At 32.5% G+C, this 11,397-nt stretch overlaps 2 protein-coding genes across 2 annotated transcripts; both read left to right on the top strand.

Annotated features, from left to right (window-relative positions):
• The first annotated feature begins 5,134 nt into the window (after nt 1-5,134).
• On the top strand, nt 5,135-7,996 carry LOC106325174. The gene is made up of 4 exons (XM_013763197.1): nt 5,135-5,491; nt 5,658-5,839; nt 6,856-6,925; nt 7,407-7,996. The coding sequence occupies exons 1-4, from the start codon at nt 5,413-5,415 to the stop codon at nt 7,793-7,795; spliced, it is 720 nt and encodes a 239-aa protein (XP_013618651.1). The 5' UTR covers nt 5,135-5,412; the 3' UTR covers nt 7,796-7,996.
• A 1,271-nt stretch (nt 7,997-9,267) lies between these two features.
• On the top strand, nt 9,268-10,773 carry LOC106324297. Its single transcript, XM_013762290.1, has one exon. The coding sequence runs from the start codon at nt 9,268-9,270 to the stop codon at nt 10,771-10,773; it is 1,506 nt and encodes a 501-aa protein (XP_013617744.1).
• Nucleotides 10,774-11,397: the final 624 nt, after the last annotated feature.

Here is an 11,397-nt window from a genome sequence, read left to right as displayed (position 1 = left end):
GCCGATATAAAACTCTACCACCATAATACCACTCACGTTGTTAGGTTTGAGATAATCTGCGCAATAATAGCACAAGGCTCTATATAAGGAATGACACATCAGCTTTCTAAAACATTGAAAATTTGTCATGTCAATTAATGAAAAAAAGTTGAAATACCAATCAAAACATTTTATTCGTACACATCATAAAATTGTTATTGTCCACCTGTTTTTCCATATTCTTTATTTCGTCAAAAACTCTGTATTTAATAATGCTGATGATCCCAAAGCGTTCTCTTCCTCTCATGCAAGCGAAGACGGAGTCACTAAGGCGACACATATCAAAGCAAAGATCTTCAAAGAACTACGATGGGTCTTAGGATCATTAAGTGAGTTTGTTATATCTTCTATTTATCTTTCATCTTCATTATTTTGCTTATCATCTTCCATCTTCTCCAATTATTTAATATCCAACTGAAATCTGAGGATTTATACGATACTTTTCAAAAATACATCATTGTAGAGATCCCTAAAATATGGTCTTCTCAAGAACAAGAAGAAAGCTCATAAAAAAATGGTTTCCACTTTCTAGGTAACATGAGATCACTTCTTCATGAGCAAAAGCCAATGAAAGAAATAGCTTTGTTCTTAACGGTGTGCTTGGTTTGTCTCATCTCTCCCCTGTTATAGTGGTTGCGATAGCAGTGAAATAAAAGTGTTTTTTTTTTCCTGTATGGAATCGAATGACAGGTAACTGAACGCATTAGAAACAATACAACTAAAAGGAAAATGGTTGTCACTATTTTTTTTTTTGCGTCACTTCACCAAATCCGTTTGATTTTCTACGTCGATTTTTCTCTATTAAACCTTCCGGCAACAATGCTGAGGAAATTTGGAGAACGAAATTTTTTTTTCCATCTGATCAGGCTTGATTGTATCCGGTAGCACTTATTGGTGACTGTTTACGTTGGTGACTATATTTATGTTGATTATGAGTTTACCATTTAGCTAAAGTGGACTTGAATCTAATTTTGACCAGACCCTTGAAATATCGTTGGTGGAAATGTAAAGATTTGGAGAAAAATCAACGACTAGATATCGACGATGTATATGGGTTTTGACTCCGCTATGTTACACGAAATTGACATTTGGGATCGTGAAAGATGGCTGAAGAATATGTTTAAAAATAGCTGATGTTTATCTCTAAGACTTCCAACAGATGTTCCTAATAGTCATCAGTAAGAGTTTATGATTTATTTATTTATAAGCGTGATTAGTTTATATGAATCTGCGAAGTTGATATTATTTGTTCCTTTTAAGTACTTTGTGACTTAGATTTTCTTTATAAGAAATAAAGTGTCTAAGTATACTTTTCAGGGAAAGAATGACCAAATGGAATATTAAAATCAAGGCCACAACAGTTACACATCTCTAATTAACGTGTAAACACATAAGAATTGTGAATTCAAGACCCATTTCACGCCACGGTTATTTATATTTGGTATCATCTACGATCAACGAGTGAGAAACATATTGTTTTAAATAATGTTTTAGTACAATGACGTAAACCAGAACAATATATGAGTTTCATGTAAATGTCAAAAGAAGAATTGGAAAAAGGAAACACATCCATAACTCGGTAAAAAGGAACAAGTCGACATGAAAAGAAGAATAACTGAATGAGTCATTAAACTTTGGAAGTTTTTTTAGTTTTTTTTAAAAGAAAATTCAACTTTGGAAGTTTATTACTCGACCAAAATAACTCGATTTTTTTTGGGTTCACTCCCTAGGGTAAACATGTAGGTTCACCCCCTAGGGTAAACCTGTAAATTCACCAACCAATATGATTTTTTTTCAGATTTAATATATTTTAAAAAAGAAAAGAAAATATTAAGAATTTGTCGAGTAATATTATGATTTTAAAATAAATAAAAATAAATAATAATTACCAATTTTTTTTTTAATATTGTTAACTCTATCAACAAAACATTAAACCTTAAACCCTAAATCTTAAACTCTAAATCCTTTGATAAACTTTAAATCATTTGGTAAATCATAAACCCTAAATCATAAACATTAAAAACTAAATCTTAAAAACTCTAAATCCTAAACACTAAACCCTAAATTCTTGAGTAAACCCTGAACTCTTGGGGTTTAAGATTACCCAAGGGTTCAAGGTTTAGGATTAAGGATTTAGGATTTAGTGTTTTTAAGATTTAGTTTTAATATTTATGATTTAGAGTTTAGGATTTGTCCAAGGGTTTAAATTTTATCCAAAAGTTTAGGGTTTAGTGTTTTTCTGACGGTGTTAACAATATTAAAAAAATTGGTAATTATTACTATTTTTATTTATTTTAAAAGCATAATATAACTTGACAAATTCTTATTATTTTTTTTTAATATTGAATCTTAAATAAATAAATTTTATTGGTTGGTGAACCTAAAAATAATCGTAGAGGTGAACTAAAGAAAAACTCAAATAACTCGACATAGTGGTATATTATAAAAAAAAAATCCGCAGCGTAACGCGGATAATCACCTGATTAATTTTAAATGTACAAGAAAATTATGTCATGAATAAAAAAAGCCAATTACTATAATATTATTTAAATATGTAAGTAATTCATCATCTAAACAGTTTATTTATCTCGTAAGAATTACTCATAATTATTCTAACAATATTCAAAACTAAAGAAATACTAACAATTTCATTTCATTATTCAGTTCTATCACAACGATTGGTCTGATTGCACGGCCATACTTATTCTACAGTGATTACATCGCTTCGACTAGTGGAACCATTCCGAATAATTACATCAACCTATCAAATCAAATCAGATCGTTATATTAAAAAGGAATTATAAAATGAAATAAAGGCATGTAATAATGGAAGAAAGTAAACGTGAAAGGACGTGACAATCCCCACCATTGTGAAGAATGAAGAAAACAACCAAAAGAGCATCGAAAAGAAGAACGGTTGTTCACCAAATCAGAAGCAAAGTAGAATCAGGATTTAACGAATGGATTAAAAATCAAAAGGAAGTTCTCCTATACGTCCAAAGAACACAAAATTCTTCAGAGATGACTTTGTGGTTCGCAGAGAAAAAAAGAAGAAGTAGATATTGCATTTGTTGTTGATTAAAATGGTTTTATGAGCTGTGGAATACATCGCTTCTTAATTTTTTATAACAATATCCAGGCTTAGCGCTATCCATTACGAAATGCATTGTCTGTCAGCTACAATTAAATCAAAATTGTTCTAGAAACTAAAACCGGAAACCATAGTTTACATAATATATACTCCATCCGTTCCTTAACGGTAGATTTTTCTAAAAAAAGTTTGTTTCAAAAAGATATATTTTTTTGTGTTTTCTATGAAAAAATTGTAAACTTCAAAAAAATTAATTGACTTTATTGAATTACTATTGGTTAAAATTTATTGAACATTGAAAATTACAGAAAACGATACATTTATTATGGTAGTTTAATGTGTTTTCTTAATATGTGTAAAAATACTAAAAAAATTATCTTTGTGGATGAAGAGAGTATTAACTAGGATAAAGCGTATGATAAATTTATATAAAAATTATTTAAAAAACAATTTACAGAAAAATAAATTTATAAACTTTTCAATATATGTTCAATGCAAATATCAGAATATAAGTATACATTTTCATACAATGTATAGTTTAATTTAAATGATATAAAATATATATATATTAACATAAAAATCTATTTAAAATAAAATTATTTTTTCGTGTGGTCTTATAATCATTGTATCTTAATGTAGAAAAAATTTAAACCTTGATCATAAAAGTTTATGAGAGATTTTTAATAATTTTAGTAATTTATTCTCGTTTTCAAAAGTTCAAAATACAACATGTACAAAAAAAAATAATCTAGTTTTTTATTATATGATTAATGTGATTTATTTTAATAATAAAAAAATAAACAAAAATGATAAAAAGTATACCGATTGTTATCAAATCTTTATTGTTTAAAATCATTAATTTCTATATATATATTTTAATCACATTAGGTAATTCCGTAGGTTTTATTTAAGGAAAGCCTGTGAAACAATAAAGATTTGATATATGCGACCAACTATAGCTTTCGAAATATTATTTTGCTAGACTATAATTTATATAAGGTGCTCTAGAATTTTTTGAAATAATATTTAAAAGGCATACACAAATGCCACATATGATAAGTTTTTTTTTAATTTTTACAAAATTTAGGTTATAACATTTTAAAAGATCATCGATTAATATTATAGGGGATTTTAAAATGTCTTTTTTTGTAAAACTTTTAAAATGTCCTTAATGTTGGTCAACCTTTTTTTAATCTTTCGAACTATTTTAATGTTGTCGCCAATGTTTTAACATATAATCTTTCGGTCAAAAACATTGTTTTATCATTGAACTAACAGTAACAAAACAAACACAACATCATCGTCTTAACTGGATAAACTTTGAAATGAACGTGTCTACTGTCTTATCCATTTCTCAACTGTCATCATTTAAAAAACGATTATATATTATATAAACTTTTAATGATGATCTACAATTTGCAACAACCAAATCTAATTAATCGCGCATAGATTATCAATTCTCTAAGTACATGATATATTAAGAATATATATGCATATATAAATATATTTCAGACCTGGTAGTAGCTAACTGTAGTTAAAAAGAAACTTTTGCTTTGGTGTTAGATCATTTCAATTACTTAATCAAATACGTTTATATCTAATGCGTTTTGAAATTGCCGACATTTTTTTACAATCCACATGTGATAGTTTCTGATTCTAGTTATTAAGACTGTTTACTAAATTTGCTTAAAGGTCGACAGTAAGAAAAGAACATATAACAGCATGATGTGATATCATCACCTTTAGCCATTATTAGGTCCCCCATCCAACCAAACTCTAACAAAAATTCAAACACCTTCTTCTACATAAAAATCTCATATTAATTTTCCAATTAACTATGCTATTATTTCACGGACTAAATGACATAATTATTTAACAAAAAAAAATTAATTTTGTTTCTAACAGAATGACTTTGAATTCATTTTAGCTGCACAATTACGTTTTGAATTAATTAAACTCGCGGAACAGCTTATATTATATAGATCATTTGGCGAAAAAGTATTTGAGTAATCATAAATCATGTTCATATCCCAAAGAGAAAAAGACACTATCCAACAACTGTTCTTTTGCTTTATTTTTTCTACCGTTGACTGTATTGAGTACAATCTCTTCTTCATCTTCTAAAACTATCCACTGCTTTTTAACTTTATCTTCCAAATTCTATTGTTTTATTTGAATTTACTTTCACTTTCCACACACAACACCAAGATAAATAGGCAACCATATAGGTTTTCGTTTTACAAAACACTCAGCAAATCATTCAGAAAGAAAAAACACAAAACATGAGTGAGCTTCTCTACTCTTTACCCACTTGGGATCTACATAACCTTGGATCACTCTTCAAGCCTGACTTCAATCCTGGTATCTACATATATATATGTTATTTATCTCTCTCTCTCTCTGCTAAATTATATATATCTTTGTATAGACGTGCATGTAGTTATTTACGATTATGCGATGAAAAATATAGAAGTGAAATGTGTGTTATAAATTTTCTCAGAAAAAAAAAATGTGTTATAAATTGCAGATGCATGTGGATACATAAATGGATCGCCGCAACATATTTACAGATCACCGGAGATGGATTATTCCGACGTCTCCACAGGTTACCTTGAGGACGCACTTATCGAGTCTTGTGAGAGAAGCAAAAGAAGACGTCTTTTGTTCGAGGATCCATCAAAATCTCTTAACGATGGCTACTTATCGCAGGTTTGAGTTTGATAATTTATTTTAGAGAAATTCTTAGGAAATTTGATAATTTACTAGATTCAGCAACCAATATTGCCTCTAGATTCAGCAACCAATATTGTTTGAGTATTTGATATTTGATATTTTTTTAAAAAAGAAACAAAAGTGAATTTCCAAATAAGATTATATTTTTAAAATAAAACAATAAAAATATATTACAAAAAATAAATAGATAAATATTGTTAAACAGTTAGCAAAATACTAAATCCTATACCCTAAATCCTAAACTCCAAACCCTAAATTATAAACCTTAAATCTCGGATAAACCGTAAACCATTGGAAAATTTTAAGCCCTAAATCATACATTAAAAACTAAATCTTAATAACACTAAAACTTAAACGTTAATCACTAAACCTTAAACCTTTGGATAAACCCTGAACCCTTGGATAAATCATAAACTCTAAATAAAAAATATTTAAAATTAAACCCTAAAGTTTATGATTTATCCAAGGATTCAGAGTTTACCCTAGGGTTTAGGGTTTAGTAATTAGGATTTAGGGTTTAGTGTTATTAAAATTTAGTTTTTAATGTATGATTTAGGGTTTAAGATTTTTCAACGGTTTAGAGTTTATCCAAAGTTTAAGGTTTAACGTTTAGGGTTTAGAGTTTAGGATTTAGGGTATAGGGTTTAGTATTCTGCTGAAGACTTAACAATATTAATTTATTTATTTTTTATAACTATTTTTATGTATTTTTATTATTTTATTTTTAAAATATAATCTAATTTGGATATTCAATTTTATTTCATTTTTTAAACGATATCAAATATCAAATACTCAAACACTATTGGTTGGTGAACCTCGAAGTTCACGCTAGGAGGGTGAACCCAAGAATTTATCTTTATTTTATTATATCTGTCTAATGATTTATTGAATTATTTCCTAATATTCTATACATATTCTCCTTGATTATCATTTCCAAATGATTTTGTAACAATATAAATTAAATTTAAAAATGTTGATCGTTGAAAATGCAGAACGATTGGGGCCTGCATGAGAGTTATGGCTGTTTGGAAAGTCAGTTTGCCACTCCACCTGTTATCACAGGTGAGACCTACTTTATTATGTTTTTATACATTTTTTCTGAAGAAACTAATATTTTAACTAATTGTCGGATTTTTACCAAAAAAAAAAAGAAAAAAAAACTAATTGTCGGATCTTTTTCCCAAAAAACTAATTGTCGGATAGTAAAATAGTTTTTAAAATATCAGCAGGATGATGTTATTTATTTTATTTTAGTTTTTTAATAAAATGTTAAATTTTATTCAAAAGAAAATCAGCAGGATGATGTTATTCTTTTACTGGGATGACTTTTGAATAGTTCTAAAATTTGAAATAACAATGCATTTCTAAATTCCGCAATAAAAAATAAAGGAAATAATTTCATGCGGTCCATATGACAATACGTGTTTAGAAGTTAGTTTGCTGGATTTCTAGCCAACACGTCGATTCTATTTGCAAACTTTATGGTCTCATTTCAAAGTAACCTACTAACATAAAACTTGTTGATTAATCTTCTGATGTACAGATGAACGTACGAAAGGAAAACGTAGCCTTGAGGAGCCGATAATGACCGAGTCTCCCGATTTTTCTGTTTCTCCTGACAAAATCTCTCTCCGAGAAAAATCTAAAACCGAACCATCTTCGTCTAATTGTAGTAATAAGAACAAAATACTAGTCTATCCATTTGGATTGGTGAAACCAGGTGGTCGAGAAGAAGACATAACCCTAAATGACGTAAATAAGAGGATTCTAATGCCACCGGCTCGACCTGTTCGACATCCCGTTGGAGACTTTGCCTCTAGACCGTGCATCTCGACACATGGGCCAGGTCTCTCCGGTAAAACCGTGGTGGCTCTTACTAGGATCCAAACACAAGGAAGGGGTACAATTACCATAATCAGAACTACGGGGTGAATTATTTAATATTAATTAGTAGTCAGTTGTGGTTGTATGTGTAATATAATTGAGGTTAATTGTAGAATAGAAAGCCAAAGTAATCATTGGCTATGAGAGAAACTTTCAAATTTTGTAAAAAGAAAATAGGGAGGTAAACTTCGAAAAATGCTGTACAATATAACCGGTGGATTTTTCAGATATGAACACTCACATTACCTTCTTGAAATTCTTGATATTGATATTGAGTTTTTAAAACTTTTTTATCATATTTTCCAAAACATGTTATTTATAAAAAGAATTATCACAGGCTAAATATTTAAAGTATGATACGTACAAAAGAATAAAGAAAAAAACAAAGAACAATTAAATAAAGCAAAAGATGAAATTCTAAAATGAAAAAAATAAAAGAGTAAAAGGTTAAAAAGATAAATAATCTGATATATTTAAATGTTTTTGGTTAAATATTGTTATTTGTTAGTTTTAAACAATTCTTAATGATTTTTATAAATTATTGATACTCTGTTTTGGAACTCACCTTAGTATAACATAACAACATATTAATTACAAGAAAATATAAAACTCTCGAGTCTAGAATTAATGACTAGAAGAAAATATCAGAACTTTATCGAATGAGGTCAGTACTCTAGTGTTGAAATAAAGTTCGCTAGTGTTTGACAAAAGATGAAAGTTCGTCAGTATTATAATAGCCTCGTCTCGTTTAGGTCCAATCTTTATCAGCTTTAGATCACCACCGTTGTTTGATGTATATATTGACGAAACCAAACGACGAGGATCAAAGCTCATGACGTCGTGCTTTTTTTTTTCATGACGTCGTGCTTGTGTTATGCTACGTATGTCGGCATGAGATAATACGACAAACAAAAAATGTATAAGAAAAGTGGTATGTGACCTATATCCATATTGATAGTGCATGCATGTGTCTCATCGTGGATTTGGTTAAAAGTTAAAACTAGTGATATTTTTGTAATACATTAGCTACTAACATTTTTTTCTTCTTATACCTGAAGACCAAAAATGATGTGTTCCCTTACCAAAAACTTGAAAAAAGCTCCCAGACACATAGCTTGAGGTAACACTGTTTAAAGTTGACTTTTGAGCAAACCACCGTCTCCCAACCAGAAACCACCGTGTTTTTAAACGACAGTACGGCCGGAATCGCGACCGGAGTGCTCTTCACTCTGGTTCCCTAACCCTCAACACTCTCTCGTTACATCTACGGTGTCTTTTTGCTGAACCAATGAAGCACCTGACGTAGATCTGGATTTCTAAAGGGGTGGTGAAAACAATTTTAAAACTTTCACCCGAGATGGGCCGAGTTACTAGGATTGTTTTTCACCAGCTTCTCCTTTTACTGTCTTGTGCAGTCTTACCTTGTCACTGAGGTCTTTTTACCTAAGATTGGGAGCTTTACCGTTTGAAGCATTTACTACGGTCACTTATTGCGAGTATCTCATCCCTTCACAACATTTATGGCTCATAGATTGTCAAGGGGAGATAAAGAGAAATGGATCTGTAAAGAATCAAGACCGGTTCGAAGACCACCGGTTAGGATTCCAGTTTCGAACAATGAGGCTCTGATTGAGGAACATAAACTGACCCTTATAGGGAGAGTAACAAACCCAGCCATTCAGAAGACGAGAGCGCTGGTCGACTTCTTCCTCCAACATTGGCACGTTCAAGGATGGATTACCGGAAAAGCCCTAGGCCCACACCTCTTCCAATTCAAATTTGAGAAAGAGCAAGATCTACAGCATATCCTCTTGAAAGCTCCTTTCCACTTCATGAGATGGATGCTGATTCTGCAACGGTGGGAACCTATTGTCTCTGATAACTTCTCGGCACTGATCCCATTCTGGATTACCATACACGGCATACCGCTTCACTATTGGACTGATGTTGCTCTAAAAGCCGTAGGGAAAGAACTTGGTCCAGTAAAGGGCGTCGATGTAGACAAGAGAAGAGTTAGAGTCATGATCAATGGATTGAAGCCGCTTGAAACAAAGCTGGATATTAGCTTGTCAGGCGAGATCAAACAAGTGGAGTTGGAATTTGAAAACTTGGAGAAACATTGTTTTCACTGTCTGTCTTTGACCCATGAAGTTGATGACTGCCCTTTGTTTAAAGCGAAAGGATCATCTAGAGACAGAGAAGAGCGGATGGGAATCTCTCAAAACCGTACTCTGGAAAGACTTGAGGCTGATAGAAGAAGAAAAGACTTAATAAGGGGTGATAGGAACTTTTCCCAGGGGCAAAGACACAACTCTATCACAGCAAATCATTGGAAGAAAGAAGAAAACAGAGATGGCTCATGGAGATCTGACACAAACTCTGGATATGACTACGGGTTCAGAAGAGAGACACAAATAAATGAAGAGTCTTACCCTCACACCAGTCGGAATGTAGCGGCCCGTCCTTCGGCTCGTGAGAGACTGTCGTTATCTAGAGACAGCGAAGCAATCTCCCGTAGAGGAAACCAACCAAAAAGCTTCGCTTCAGGCCCAAGGAATGAATGGAGACCTGTCTCTGAAGGTCTAAAGAGTACGACCCCCGCTCGATCAGGCTACTCTCAGGTGTCACATACTCCATCACCACGCCCTCAGCGTGAAGGTATCTCTAACCAGGCTGGTTCAACAGAAACAAAACAAAAAACTGGAGATGAAAGCATACCCTCTCAAGAAAGAAGACCAGCTCTTGAGAGACTCTCACTTCCGATTGAAAGGGTGCCCCTATTACAGGATGGTGTTGCAAACTCAGCTTCAGGAAGACTCCAAGAAGTTGATATTCAATATCTGGAGGATACCCTTCCTCTTCCACGATCTGGAGGCACTAACGTTGCATCTAGCTCAAAGCAGCAAAAAACTCCGGTCATGGAACACCAGGAAGGCATTGTAGACAGATCACCTATAAGAACTTTAAGTGAAGATAGGATCCACGTCTCCCTAAGATTAGGGCCGATGGTGGCCTCCAAGTGCTAGAAATGTGCAAACTCAGGTGGAACAACAAGTTCATAGTACTGATGTACCCCGTCTAGGCGCTACCTCAAAGAAAGGAAAGGGACTGATGCCGCCTGCAACTAAGAAGAGAACAACTAGAAGCTCACCGCAAGGTCTCAGTGTGAAGAGATGGAGAGTTACAAAGACTCAGAACTCCCCAAGGCGCAAAGCCTCAGACACTTCAGGACAAGCGAAGGGGGGTTAGGAGACAGGGACAGAAGCGCCCCAACCTCGTATGACTATCATTCCACCTTCAAGGAGGAAAGGAGTGGATTTTCGGTCCGATCCAAAACCTCTTCCTTAGTCAATATGAGCTGGAACTGTCAAGGTATTGGGAGCGACCTGACAGTTCGTCGTCTCCGGGAATTTTGATCCAAAAATTCCCCGGAGATAATGTTCCTAATGGAGACAAAGCAAAGCGACGAAGCGGTCTTCCAGATGTACAAAGGCACAGAATTCACAAACCACTTTACGGTACCACCGGAAGGGCTTAGTGGAGGGTTAGCGTTATCATGGAAAGACAGTGTGCAACTGGAAGTTTTATTTGCTTCAGCTAATGTAATTGATACAAGCATCACCTATAATGGAAATTTTTTTTTTGTATCA

The sequence above is a fragment of the Brassica oleracea genome, chromosome C2, assembly GCF_000695525.1.
Source record: "Brassica oleracea var. oleracea cultivar TO1000 chromosome C2, BOL, whole genome shotgun sequence".
In the NCBI taxonomy this organism is placed as follows: Eukaryota; Viridiplantae; Streptophyta; class Magnoliopsida; order Brassicales; family Brassicaceae; genus Brassica; species Brassica oleracea.
Note: the sequence above shows the minus strand (reverse complement) of the source record. Positions and strands in the feature narration are given on the sequence as shown.